The sequence below is a fragment of the Eurosta solidaginis genome, chromosome 4 (assembly GCF_040869045.1).
Source record: "Eurosta solidaginis isolate ZX-2024a chromosome 4, ASM4086904v1, whole genome shotgun sequence".
Taxonomy (NCBI): Eukaryota; Metazoa; Arthropoda; class Insecta; order Diptera; family Tephritidae; genus Eurosta; species Eurosta solidaginis.
Genome location: NC_090322.1, coordinates 51,875,955 through 51,891,077, shown reverse-complemented (window position 1 = coordinate 51,891,077; position 15,123 = coordinate 51,875,955). Strand labels below are relative to the sequence as shown.

The window sequence follows — 15,123 nt, the reverse complement described above, 5'->3', positions numbered from 1 at the left end:
GCGGGATCTACATGTTTTATGGCTACCCTGGAAGAAATCTGCAAAGCAGATGAGGAGGGAGCCCGCTTAGAAATTTGATGTTGCTTTTCCCGGTTCTTGAATCCAGGGCATTGGTATGGTAGGCGAGCACGCTACTTTCACATCACGAAGGTCGAACAGAAATATTGTTCAACTTCATATCCAATTCCGACAGAAATTCAATCCAATGATGCCCTTAATATCTTATAGTGTTTTCTTTTCTGAACTAAATTGTTGCCTAAGTAAATGGTAAAGCCTTAATAGAGTTACTCCTACCCCAGAAAATGTTCAACATTTATAGTGCATACAACGAACATTTCAACTCACCATATTCACTCATATTAACAGAGTATATGTGGAACTTAAGAGCGAATTGAGAGTTTCACAGAGTTGCATAGCCACACCGCCATTTTATACAGGGTAAAAGTGTAACGCTTTTGCGTTGCGAGCGGGCAACAATTTTCACAAAAGAACGAAATACCCCGTAAAAGCGTTGCCTGTTTTTTATAATAGAACAACAACCCTTGCGCGGCGTACAAAAAGCGTAACACTTTAGCCAGAAAAGAAAACGCTATTAAATTTTTAGCTGCAACTCTGTGCCTTCTCTGTTCCTGACTGTCGTGTGGCTAAAAACTCCCAACCATATTTGCTACTACCAAATTAAAACTTAAAAACTCGTTAAAAATTTACCGAAGATATCGATAGTACTAACTATATAACCAATAATCGAGCATCTGACAAACATTATAACCCAATTAAGTAGTTGAAATAAGTTTCTAGCCACTTAAGCACCTACGTAGCTACACAAAGTACTTAATATTTTTAAGGTTTGCGTTGCAGGTTAGAAGGCAATACGAACCGCGGAGATTTGGAGTTGAACTGACATGAGTAAATGTGTTCGTGTTATATCCGCTGCTCCCCCTTCCCTGTGCATTCAGTGACTTCGGATGTTGTTTAGAGTGGCGTAGCTCTCCGAGATATTGTTGTTCTTCTGGCTCCATATAACGGTTTTGGAGATTCCAATTTTCATCTGGATATCCGTCATTATGAAGAAATTTGTCGAAATTATTGCCCATATTGAACTAGCTATGATGGTTTGACTTCGGTGTATTTTTTTTTAGATTTTTATTGCAAGTAATACAGTTTTACTAAGTATTTGTGTGACTATTAAGAAACATAGGAATTTTTAGTAAAGCAGTGTTTATGTAAATGATTTATTAATTTACAAATGCAATTTCGAGCCCGAAGGCTAAAACAGTTAAGGTAATATAATGCCATGATACAATGAATTTACAAATACTGCGATTCGCTTGTTCACTCGTGTTAGATACAAATCACAACGTATATGCGAAGTAGAACACAACCTATCTATGGATACTATATATAACAACAACAACAACACTCCCTCTTGCTTAACCATGCTTTAGTGCTATATACTTTTACCTGCTCAATATAAATGCAGGGATATGAACCAACTTAATAGCCCGTTACCGGAGCGGCTCTGCGGCATAAGCAGGTTAAAACCATATTAATACTTCTATATCAAAACCTTCCTATCTTCCTAATGTTCAAATTTTCTGTCAATCATTACCCAATATGCACAAGTACAACTTTTTTCCAACCTTGAGAAATATGTAGTTCTCAAATGGATATCCAACTTTTAAAACAATTGGAGATCAAATCGTTTTCCCAAAGTTTGTTTTCAAATTGAGTGCTCTTGGAGGTCAATTTGAGATATTACTTAACATTTTTTCAGATGGTAACGCGTTTATTCATTTGTGTGTGGCAATACCGGCCAATCATCTGTCAAAAGATTGGATAGCATTGAAGCTGAAAGTAGTGAAAAAAGTAAATTAATTGATATATTTCGGGGAAGTATCCAATTTTAATATTGTAAGTATTTAATTAATTTAATATATATAGGTGCAACTATTAAAATGCATAGAAGCAAGACAATTAGAAGTGATGTAAGGCAGGTGGTGGCTTTGCTGTCGGAGCGCTCGCCAACAATTTAAAGTTTGCCCATGGAGCCTTCCACGTCAACTGCTGCATACAATCCTCCTTTGGAAAACTTTTCAAATGAAGAAACTTCCACGGAAAGCGATTTAGAAGAGATTGCTGATGATTTCCCCAACTTAAATTATGAGTTAGCTAGTTGGGCAGAAGAATTCAATATTACAAATGCAGCTTCCAAAAACCTTTTAAATATATTGGGTAAATATATAAACTATTTTATTTATATATTCTATTCTACTGTATACTTCGTACTCTCTTTTTTCTCTAGGTTGAACTCCAAACTATAGTTTGTGGCAAGTCCATACGCTTCATAAAAATGGTGTGGTGAAAAGTGATGAGCGATGAAGCGGCCAGGCACTTCACTTGGAGGGGTACGCCCAACAAGAAAGCTATTAGAGTGCTCAGTACAACGGGAGCCTGAAGAGTAACTATTGCATGTCTATTATTATTTTAATTTATAATTGAAATCCTTTTTATTTCAGAGGCTTACAATCAAAAATTTGCCAACCCTTCCGATGAGGACTTTGAAAGGACTGATATGTCCTTCCTTCATCAAGCCAACAATCGCCTGGTGGAAAAAATGCAATACAGCAAGAAAGAGAATGCTACTGAAGTTAAATAAAAATAATATATTGATTTATTGCATTAATTTAATGATTCAAAGATAATCATAAAAATTTGAACTAATTGTAATTCATTAAGTCGAAATTTTAAATATTCTTCGCACCAAAGCTGAGATATTTTTGTTCGTGCTCAAAGCACCGAGAAACATAGAAAAATGTAAAAAAATGTGGGGGTCAACCGGAGAAATTCTAAGATAATTGAAGTTATGTACGCGAAAAACGGCGTTTCCCCCTACTTTTTAGGTCTTTTACAGGATACACAATTTTTTGGTGATTTCTTTCTCCAATTATATCCTTTAATACTACTCTTACCCTTCAATTCAAGATATTACGATGTTGATTAAATCTTTTCGTAAAGTTATGGCTATTTTAAGTTATATTCTTTGGCTAAGTTGTGTAAACAGTATATTTGACACTTGAAAAGTGCATTGAAATTTGAAAAAAAAAAATATCTCAGCTTTGGTGCAAAGAATTTTTAAAATTTTTTAAGAATCTAATTAATGAATTACAATTACTTTAAAATTTTAAATACTTTTAATTTATTTTTAAATATGTAAAATGAATTACTATTTATTTTAATTTATGTCTATTCTATTAAACTGAAACCAGATTTATACACAACGCTGTTATTTTTATTCAATTGGGATGGGAAATTTAATTCCTGAAGTTTTCTTTTTCATTTGAATCCAATTGGAGATTGATGTTGGAATTCAAATATATATCAAAGAATTTCTCAAGTGGAGAACTAAGATTATTTACGTATAAAAAATGAGCCGTTTTGTTTGAGAATGGGTTGGTTCTCCAATGGAGGTACAATGGATATTAAACATTGGAATTTGGAAAACGAGTTGGATTTCCATTTGACCTCAAACCAATTTCAAACAAAAATTAAAATTATTGGGTATTTGCTGAAACTGTGCAAATTTATGTTCTGCGCATGCGCGGGCTTTGTTAGTGTTAGTGAATTGTATTAGCGTGTGTAAAAAAGTATTAAAGGGGTTCAACGGGTCACTATCCCCTTTACCCAACTTCTGCATTGTTATAAAATCTCAGTTTAGTCGATTAAACAATAAAAAGGCCAACAAATACAATTCAAGGCTTGATGTATTTATTATTTAAGCATGGGCTGCAGCCATACAAAGTACATTATTTACATAAATAGTAAAAAAAACGAGGGGAAGAATTCATATTTTTGAAATGAAAAAAATTCAAATATATATGTATAAAAATATACTTATACATACATCCCAACAAGCATTTCTTTAAACGTTTTTAAAAATATTTTAAAGTGAATTAGCTTGAACAAACGATATATGTATAAACGTTTTCAAAATTTTACTTATTTTGAGTTTTTAATGAAGTAAATTTTTGATGAAGTAAACAAAATATGAGTAAGTACTGGGCTGGCTGCTATTGGTGTTGAAATAATATCAAATTTCTAAATTTTTATCTAACATACTCTTTTTCGTCCGTGCTTTTTTTCGTTTCAAAAAACGGCTAAGGGCTCATTTACATACGTATATCTGCACACTCAGCACAAATCGGTAATGCTATTCTGCGGAGTTCTTAAAACAATAAAAATAGCCGAATAGCCTAATGTACAATATTGACAGAAGCAAGACGGCTTGTTGAAATATACATATATCTGAGCCCTTTTTACAAAAATTAAACGACAGCCTTGAGATTTTGTTTCCTTCTCTCCATGGTTCAATTATGTGCAGGTTGGCTCATCTCATCAGCTGATTTTATTTATGTCATTGCATGGTCGAAGGGATTGTCAAAAGGAGAGGCAAACTCAAAATGAAACCAACACATTGGCAACATTTTACTTACACATACAAAAACTGCTAAGTTTTGTGTTTCCATTCCATACCATTCGCACCAACACCAATACACAGATTTTGACAATTTGAACAGACATATTTTGTTGCTTTACAGATGAGCCAACCTGTATATAGTTGAACCATGCTTCTCTCGTTGTATATCTGTACTGTAATGTTTGACAGGCTGCACAGTTCAGTAGTAGCGATATAGAAGTATTACATACATATGTGGTTAACCAAGCTATCCAGTTTAAACCCTGACATACCTGAAGGGCATGAAGTATTCCCACGTGACTCAATTCAAATATGTGGATGATTGAATTATCTAAGGCGTAAGCAGACAGAACTATCACTAAGACCAAAACGTGTTATACCAATTTCGCTGCATTTTTCACAATGCGGGACCTAGCCCAATAATTGGACATCACGTTGACGTCGTTAAAATTTGATGTCATTACTTTATCAACTCTATAAAACCCAGAGTTTGTATATAACGTTTAATGGACCAGTCTCTACTGCAACAAACGCCCGCCAAGTAAAGAAACACTGCTAGCGACATAAAAGGCAATTGGTCAGCCGATCTTATGCTACGCGTCTCTTATATGTCTCTTACGTCTGAACACCACCAGCTAGGCGAAATTGCTCTATATTAGAGATTTGAAAAGATTTTTGCCTCATCTACTTTCCTTGAACTTCCGTTAGAGGGCTCTGATGGCATTTTTTGAATGATCGAGTTTATAGAGTGGGTGGAAGCATTGTTTCAGCAACAAGCACAACAAACCCTTTTTATCTCACTGCTCTGCGGCGAAAATGCGTATTTCCTGCATATTAGGTAAGATTATAGCCAAGACGCTTGAAGCCATTTTGCTTCCCTACTTTAAAGCAAATTTGCAGGTAGCCTGTCATCAGCATGGCTTTAGAAAACTCCATAGCTCACTACCGCTCTAAATGCCATTAGCACCCAGATAAATTGCGGTTTAAATCAATACCCCCACCATAGAACAGTACTCGTTGCGCTAGACCTATCAAAAGATTTTGATACGGTCAACCATGGCACGTTACTGCAAAGACCTGGAAGGGTCTACCCTTCCCCCATGTCTCAAAAGGTGGACCGCAAATTATCTGGGTGGTCGGCAGGCATCGGTGCAATTTAGAACCGAAACATCCCAACCAAGAATTAAACAACGGGGCCACAGGGTGGTGTCCTGTCCCCACTTTTGTTTAGCTTCTATATATCAAAGCTACATTCGCCACCAGGAGTTACTATCGTTTCCTACGCCGATGACTGCTCAACAATGGCCACGGGCCCAAGACCACAGATCGATGAGCTTTGCAACAGAATAAACGGCTACCTCCCTGATCTCTCCTGTTTTTTCGCCTCGCGAAACCTGGCATTATCACCGACTAAATCCTCCGCGACGTTATTTACAACATGGACGTCCCAAATGTCGACCATTTTGAACATCCACGTCGATAGCACTACGCTGCCGACTGTCATACAGCCCGAAATCTTGGGTGTGACGTTTGACCAGGATCTATATTTTGATGAGCATGCAGCCGCAATTGTAAAGAAAATCCAGAGCCGTAATAAAATCCTTGGGGAAAAGACAAAGAAACGCTCATTACCACTTACGAAGCAATTGGCCGGGCGATTGCATGCTACGCGTCCCCTATATGGTCGCCAAGCCTAAAAACTACTCACTGGAAGAAGCTACAGGCCTGCCAAAATACTATTCTCAGCACCGCCACGGGCTGTCTTCTTATGTCCCCAGAACACCACCCACATAATGAGGCGTGAATACTCCCCATCAAGGAGAGAAATGAGATGCTAACCAAACAGTTCCTGTTGAATACCCAGAAATCTGAGTCATCTCCGTAAGCATAATGAGGAAATACGGGACCTGAGAACTCAGCCGTATGAAGCAAAAAAACACAAGCAGGTCCTCAGTAAACTCCACAAACAGGCGTCGGGCCTTTATGCCAGGAATTGCCCGGTGAATCCAGTACTCAAAGAACAGTACCCAATACTTGCGGAAGAGGAACGCACACTCCCCAGAGAAGGGCGAGTCACTCTAGCTCAACTTCGATCTGGATACTGTAACAGGTTAAACTCTTACTTATCCCGAATCAATACCGACATACTAAATGAACCTGCAATGTGTCCCCACATGACACATTTGTGATCGGTCGCACATATTGGATGGGCCCAAGCACTGCTACAACAACAACATTGGTTGAAGAAGCCACGCCAGCCAGAAACTTAAGGAGTCATCCATGTTATACATTCGGCATGCTCTATGACGGCCATCGTGGTGTGATGGTAGCGTGCTCCGCCTATCACACCGTATGCCCTGGGTTCAACTCCCGGGCAAAGCAACATCAAAATTTTAGAAATAAGGTTTTTCAATTAGAAGAAAATTTTTCTAAGCGGGGTCGCCCCTCGGCAGTGACTGGCAAGCGCTCCGAGTGTATTTCTGCCATGAAAAGCTCTCAGTGAAAACTCATCTGCCTTGCAGATACCGTTCGGAGTCGGCATAAAACATGTAGGTCCCGTCCAGCCAATTTGTAGGTAAAATCAGGAGGAGCACGACGCAAATTGGAAGAGAAGCTCGGCCTTAGATCTCTTCGGAGGTTATCGCGCCTTACATTTATTTAATTTTTTTTTTGCTATGAATATATGCGGCACTTGTTGTTGTTGTAGCAATGCTCGCCCCACCTAATAGCCGCGACCGATCACAAATTGTCATCAATATCCTCTAACGGGAGTCCAAGGAAACTTGCCGTTTCAACAGGGGTGGACCATAAGGAAAGGGGTGTTAGAGGCGTTGGTTCCACATTACAATTGAAGAGATGGTTGGTGTCATGTGGGGACACATTGCAAGCGGGGCATACATTTTGTATGTCGGGGTTGATTCTGGATAGGTAAGAGTTTAACCTGTTACAGTATCCAGAACGAAGTTGAGCAAGAGTGACACGCGTTTCCCTGGGGAATATGCGTTCCTCTTCCGCAAGTTTTGGATAATTTTCGTTAAGTACTGGATTCACCGGGCAATTCCCGGCATAAAGGTCCGACGCCTGTTTATGGAGTTCACCAAGGACCTGCTTGTGTTTTTTAACTTCATACGGATGGGTTCTCAGGTGCCGTATTTCCTCAAAATGCTTACGGAGATGACTCCTTAAGCCCCTAGGCGGTGCTGGTTCATCAATCAGATGTCTGTTGGGATGCCCAGGTTTCTGGGTATTCAACAGGAACTGTTTGGTCAGCATCTCATTTCTCTCCCTGATGGGGAGTATTCTCGCCTCATTATGCAGATGGTGTTCTGGGGACATAAGAAGACAGCCCGTGGCGATTCTGAGAGCAGTATTTTGGCAGGCCTGTAGTTTCTTCCAGTGGGTGATTTTTAGGCTTGGCGACCATATGGGTGACGCGTAGCACGTAATCGGCTGGCTAATTGCTTTGTATGTAGACATGAGCGTTTCTTTATCTTTTCCCCAAGTACTGCCAGCGAGGGATTTGAGGATTTTGTTACGGCTCTGAATTCTCGGAACAATTGCGGCTGCGTGCTCACCAAAATGTAGATCCTGATCAAACGTCACACCCAAGATTTTGGGGTGTTGGACAGTCGGTAGCGTAGTGCCATCGACGTGGATGTTCAAAATGGTCGACATTTGGGGCGTCCATGTTGTAAATAAGGTCGCGGAAGATTTAGTCGGTGAAAATGCCAGGTTTCGCGAGGCGAAAAAACTGGAGAGTTCAGGGAGGTAGCCGTTTATTTTATTGCATAGCGCATCGATCTTTGGGCCTGGGCCTGTGGCCATTATTGTGCAGTCATCGGCGTAGGAAACGATTGTGACTCCTTCCGGTGGTGAAGGTAGCTTAGATATGTAGAAATTAAACAAAAGTGGGGATAGGACACCACCCTGTGGCACCCCCTGTTTAATTCTCCTTGGTTTTGATGTTTCGTTTCTAAATTGCACCGATGCCTGCCGACCACCCAGATAATTTGCGGTCCACCTTTTAAGACATGGGGGAAGGGTAGACCCTTCCAGGTCCTGCAGTAACGAGCCATGGTTGACCGTATCAAAAGCTTTTGATAGGTCTAGCGCTACGAGTACTGTTCTATGGTGGGGGTATTGATTTAAACCGCAATTTATCTGGGTGCTAATGGCATTTAGCGCGGTGGTAGTGCTATGGAGTTTTCTGAAGCCATGCTGATGAGCGGCTAGCTGCAAATTTGCTTGGAAATAAGGGAGCAAAATGGCTTCAAGCGTCTTTGCCACTGGCGATAGGAGAGATATCGGACGATACGACTCACCTATGTTAGCTGGTTTCCCAGGCTTTAGTAGCGGGACCACCTTGGCGATTTTCCATTTCTCAGGTATGACAAAGGTGGAAAGAGACAGATTGAAGACATGCGCTAAATATTTGAACCCCTCTTTCCCTAGGTTTTTAAGCATCGGCATGGCTATGCCGTCTGGGCCCACTGCTTTGGATGGTTTAGCACGACCAATGGCGGCCTCAACCTCTTTAGCGGTGATGGTGATTGGTGACGCGCTGAATTTGTGTTTATGTGCGCGTCTATTGGCTCTCCGTCTATCTTTGTCGACCGTAGGATGCATTATATATTGTCGGCAGAAAGCGCTCGCGCATTTTTTCGCGTCCGACAGCACTTTGTCGCCAAAGGCGATGGAAACTTTGACTTTGTGCTTAGTCGGATTCGATAGGGACTTTACGGTGGACCAAAGTTTACCCACACCGGTAGAGAGGTTACAACCTCTTAGGTGCTCCTCCCATTTCGCCCGCTTGTGTTCATCTACAAGCAATCTGATGCGTTGGTTTATATCCCTTATTTGGGGGTCGCCTGGATCAAGCTGTCTTATAAGGTCACGTTCTCTCGCTAAGTTTGCGGCCTCCGCCGGGAAGTGGGGCCGGATTTCGGGAATTCTCCCGGCGGGAATGTAATGTGCCGAGGCGGATTTAATGACCTTACGGAAGGCACGCTCCCCTTGGCGGGCATCAGTCGGGATAGGGAGGGCAGCTAGGCGGCTGTCTGTAAAGGATTTATATTCTTCCCACTTTCCTTTTTTGAAGTTTATGAAAGTGCGTTTTTCAGTGACGATGAAGTCGGCGTTACGCTCAAGCGGAATAAGTATGGGCAGGTGGTCGGATGCCAATGTTACCATCGGCTGCCAGTTGACGCAGTTTACGAGTTCTGCGCTCACGATTGATATATCTGGCGAGCTGTGACAGCTTCCTACCATACGTGTGGGGGCGTCTCCGTTTATTGTGCAGAACGTCGTTTCTTCTATTTGATCCGCCAACATCTCACCCCTACTGTCCGCCCGCAAGTTTGAATGCCATAGATCATGATGAGCATTGAAACCGCCTAAGATAATGCGATTGTTGCCAGTGAGTAAGGCCCTGATATTAGGGCGGTATCCACTGGGGCAACAGGTGGCAGGAGGGATGTAGATGTTGATGATTTCTAGGTTTGCATCGCCTGACCGGACAGATAGGCCTTGAAGTTCTAAGACATTGTCCCTGCGGTCGATGCCAGGATCAAATATATAATATTGCACAGAGTGGTGTATGATAAACGCGAGACCGTCTCCATTTCCGCTCTCGCGGTCTTTCCTGTGGACGTTATACCCAGAGCAGGTCTGCAATGCAGATCTTGCTGTGAGTTTAGTCTCTTGAATCGCAGCAATGCGGATGTTGTGCCGCTTCATGAAATCGACTATCTCCGTAATCTTCCCAGTTAGTCCATTACAGTTTAACTGCAGAATTCTGAAGTGCATAAGGGGAGACGTCGCCACTCTGGGGGTAAGTGACGGGTGACTACGCCTGGGTTGGGAAAGGCCAGGACGCGATTGCTGTTGTGGCCCTAGGACTGGGCGTCCTTGGGCAAGCATTGGGGTACCCGGATGATTTGGGTTTGCGAACTGGCAACATGGCGCGATGAAACCCGTCGGGGGGTTGCCGTCGCGGAGACCAGAAAATCTAGGGAAGTGGCACCACCCAAGGCAGGAGCTGCATTGGGCGGATGTCGCAAACATATATATTCTGTGCTGGCAAACGGTGCAAACGGAGGTAGGGACAAAGAGTGTTTCCCTGACCTACACGATTGCTGCCGGAAAAGAGGGGAGGAGAAGACGGGGGCAGGGGCTGTTGCTCAGCATTGCTTCCGACTCTACTACGAAGATTGTAGTTATGAGTGGTAGCAGCTGTTTGTGTTGTTGGCGCCGTGGGGCGCGAGCAGCAGCGGGTACTTGTTGTGGCTTGCTGAGCAGCGGGGCTGCTGGCAGGTAGTGGAGGGGCGCTTAGACGTAGACTACGGGACGCCCTTGGGCGTGAACAGCAAGGAGCCACAAAAGATTTATAAAAGTTACGTGGACGTCGGGTTTTGGGATCAAGCCCAGAACAACCTGTCCGATGCAACCATCCCTTGCACGAGACACACTGAACAGAGTATGACCGTCCTAAAAAGATTCTTTTCCGGCAGATGCAGCAAAAGCATTTCTCATGACCGGGGTCAGGAGACGGACCCGGATTGGATTCGATGCCTTCCCGGAGTAAGAGAATATGGAGCAGTCCTGCTGCAAGGAGCTGCTGGGAGGATGACAATTTGTGGGAGGGACGAAACAAATTAGATGGGGTCACACTGAAATGACAGTCCTTGGTCGGGAAAAATCCCGAGTCGCTCCGGTACATAGAAAAGAAGCACTCAGAAGACCCTAAGAGACATCCGCAAAAAGTCGTCAAATTACTATGCCAACGAGTGCCCTGTTAACAACGTTCCCAAATGCAAATACCGTCAACTCACAATTTATGAGAGCAACCTCGCCAGGGATACTCAGGTCACTCTAGCTCAAATTCGATCTGGATACTGTAATATGTTAAACTCTTATATAGAATCAACCATGCCATACACAAAGTTTGTCCTGCATGTAATGTTTCTCCATATGACACCAACCATCTTTTCAGTTGAAATGTGGAATGAAAGCCTCTAACATCGCCAACTCTTTGAATTAAATCTGTTAAAACAGCAAGTTTCTTATGACTCCCGTTAGAGGGTATTGAGGACAATTTGTGATCGGTCGCACCTATTGGATGTTGCGCAGCCCTGCTACAATAACAAAAACCACACCTTAAGGTAGCCTTTGAATATACATATGTACCTTTCCTTAGACCATGTACCTACAAACTACTATATAAACAATTAAAAGTTAAAAAATGTGTATAACAAGTTAAGTAACATTACATTGCCATCACTGCCAACAAAAAATCCAGGACGAGCGTTGCGTTCGCTTACAAAAGTTTGCGTTTGCGATTGTGCCTGCTGTGATGATTGTCGTAGATCTTGATAACCAGATTCCAGTTCAGTGTACGACATTATGAATTTGTTTGAGATTCGTACAAGTATACACTTCACAGTATTTTTGTTAGTTTTGAAAGAAATAAAGGTAATAGTCTAGTTGAGGGGTCGACTGCTAATACGCGTCAAAAAATATCGAGAGGGGTGTCAAAAGACGCGTATTAATCTCGAGAACAATAATCCGAAGACGGAAAAGAAAAATTTTATCTCTGTCCGGAGATATTTGCAGTTGAAGTTGGCGATTTCCATGTGGTTGTTGTTGTGTTCGTACCCACAAAAAAAATTGTGCATCACCGTGGCCGGTAGCCACGGTTATACCACACACCCGGACTTGGCATGGCGTAGCCCAGGGTTATTTTTTGGGTAATAGTCTAGTTGAGGGGTCGACTGCTAATACGCTACCAAAAATATCGAGAGAGGTGTCAAACGACTCGTTTTGACATCAGTATTAATAATCCGAGTGCGGAAAATAAAAATGTTAACGCGTTCAAAAGATATTAACGAAAAACCGAAAAAAGACCCGCGGGTACCTCCGAAACCGGGGATCGGATCCATAGTATTTTTGCTCAGAACACCTTTCTGCGTTGGCGGCCTTCGGCCGCGATTATAAAAAATAACCCTGGGCTACGCCATGCCAAGTCCGGGTGTGTGGTATAACCGTGGCTACCGGCCACGGTGATGCACAATTTTTTTTGTGGGTACGAACACAACAACAACCACATGGAAATCGCCAACTTCAAATGCAAATATCTCCGGACAGAGATAAAATTTTTCTTTTCCGCCATCGGATTATTGTTCTCGAGATCAATACGCGTCGTTTGACACCTCCCTCGATATTTTTGGTAGCGTATTAGCAGTCGACCCCTCAACTAGACTATTACCGAAATAAAATTAGTAGTAGGGTATGTTGATTGCTGGAATGGTCCTAAGCCAATTTATGTAAGTACATGCGTGAGCGTACATGGGATGAATAGGCGATTTTCGAGGTTACAGTGGATAATGCTCGCACGTATGTATGCGTGTGTTTATGTATTATACTTTATTACATGATTAATTTGTGCTTATGAATTTGTTAATATTGCAGCACATGTTAAGCATAAATCAAAAGTTTTGAGGAATTCAACAACTTTTTCACGCGAAAAAACACTTCACACTCCTATTTCTTGCGCTTTTTTAAACGTAGCCCTTTGCAAAACTATTGATTTTTCTTCTTCTATCTCCTAATTAGCACAATTTTACTTTTTTATTTCCACTTTAAACTTTTCTTTGACACTTTGCAATCATTTTAATTTGTGTATTATATAATGCGCAAGGTTTTCCAAGCAATTTCTTGCGCTTCAAAATTTTTCCACAAATACCAATTTTTCGCACAAATTATTCGGCCAGCTAAAATTTACAAATGTCATAGCCGACATAGTTCGCGATAGCGTTATCGCGCAAAAACCAAAAAAGAAGCGCTGCTGTCAAATTGAACACATGTTTTTCTTGCTGTTTATGTTGTTTGACACTTCTGCAAATTTACAGAAATCAGCTGATTACACTTTTCATGCAAATATATGTTTAGGTTGTTTTTTTAAAGATATCAGCTGTTTTTTGTTTACTAACAAATCACTTCTGCAAAAATCATATATGTAATACTTATATATATGGCAAAAATGCATATACACATGGACCCTCTATATACGCCCAGCACAAAGCACACACAGATGTAAGATACATAATATAAGATACATTCATACATCAAGGCGAATTCATTACAGGTGGTGTTATCCCATCAGCTGATTGCTTCTTCTTGATAATTTTCCATACAAAGTCTTGTACAGCAAAATGTCAGTTAATCTATGAAAATTTTCTTTTGACTTGACATTCATCTGCACGGCGAATTGATTGAATTCGCTTTGACACCACCTGGTATAGATTCGCCTTGTTCATACATATTTACGCGGGAAGTTGCCATTAGTCAGGGCTGGCAGGCCAAAAAAATTTGAATGCGCAATTTTATGGGTTCATTTCATTTCTTAGCCTTTGAATACGCACCATTTGTGATGCAAGGAATTGTTAAGCACAATAATGTAAAATAATCAGCCCTATTCTTGAATCCATCGTATACTCGATTTTCGTAAATTCTACGAAAGTACGTTTACTAAATCCATCGTAAGTTCGAAATTCGTAGAAAGCCTTCACTGAACACACTCGAACTGTCAAATCGTAGAGTTTCGTACAAATTTTCTACGACGCGTATCAGTTTGCGGGAAAAAGTAACATCATTAAAAATTCAGAATAAAAAGGGATATTAAACAAATAAAACATATGTATATTATTAAAAGTGATATGTATACTAATTTAATTACAATCTATTGTTATAAAAGGTCAAAATTGTCACAACTCGCCAACAATGTTTCCGCTTACTTGACCTATTGCAGCAGCAACCTGAAATGGCGCTAGGCTTTACAAAGTGCCCAAAGGAGGAGGTTAACAAACTTTGGGAAAACGTTGCAAATAGTATTGCGCCACCAACAAAAGATGCAACTACCTGGAAAAAAGTAATGCTTTTGTAATACGTATGCATATCGGCAACATAGCTTCACAGATTTGGAAGAAGAATTAAAACAATTAAACTAATATAAAATTACTAAAATATTTATTTAAATTTTTAAGGATCTTATAATTATGACAATTATTGCAAAAACTATAAAACATGATTACATCCTGAAACCAAAATTTTTCGTAGAACTCCCTTTTTACGCTACGTTTCTCTTCGTTGGTCATATATAAGTATATCAATTGTGGACATAGCCACGTTTGGAAAATTAGTAAGGCATCTTTCAAAACTTTGGAAAATGCGGTCTGACACATCGGAAAGTCAAAATCTTTTCCAACTCCGTGCTGATAGCTACCTTCCGCAAAAAAAAAACAAGTTTTACCGATGCTAAGCGAATTACAGGACTCATTGAACATGACCCACCGAACGATGTACTTCCTTCATTTATAACACCGAGCACGTAGGTACTAGAGATATACGCCGCCGATAAACGCCGACGCCGCCGCCGCCGATTTTGGTCGTTTTTCGCACGCCGCCGCCGAATGTCAAAAATATCGTCGGCGTGTCCGCGGCGTCCGGCGCGTTACTATATTTTCTACTCGTTTAAGTCCTGACATCGATTCGGACCGCTATTTCATACCACATAAGGTCATTGTTTACTATATAGTTTGGCAGCTTAAGTAGAGGTTATGTTGCGAATAGAGTGGAAGGCAGTGGACTAGGCA

The 15,123-nt window shown here is 41.1% G+C and overlaps 2 protein-coding genes across 17 annotated transcripts in view; one reads left to right on the top strand and one right to left on the bottom strand.

Moving 5' to 3' along the window:
• l(1)G0196 (inositol hexakisphosphate and diphosphoinositol-pentakisphosphate kinase) overlaps positions 1 to 13,394 on the bottom strand; it is a 136,500-nt gene extending 123,106 nt beyond the window's left edge. For 2 of the 16 annotated variants that reach the window (XM_067781548.1, XM_067781552.1), the window contains exons 1-2: positions 12,903 to 13,393; positions 878 to 1,182 (exon numbers count right to left, since the gene is read on the bottom strand). In XM_067781548.1, coding sequence (XP_067637649.1) covers positions 878 to 1,094 — 217 coding nt within the window. In that variant the 5' untranslated portion in view covers positions 1,095 to 1,182; positions 12,903 to 13,393. Of the gene's footprint in view, positions 1 to 877; positions 1,183 to 11,742; positions 11,953 to 12,737 lie in introns of those variants that run through there. The other 14 variants (XM_067781553.1, XM_067781549.1, XM_067781550.1 and 11 more) reach the window with 14 other exon arrangements.
• Positions 1 to 15,123, top strand: part of LOC137249748 (cilia- and flagella- associated protein 210) — a 176,833-nt gene that overhangs the window by 141,656 nt on the left and 20,054 nt on the right. The gene's annotated exons all lie outside the window — the stretch shown is intronic.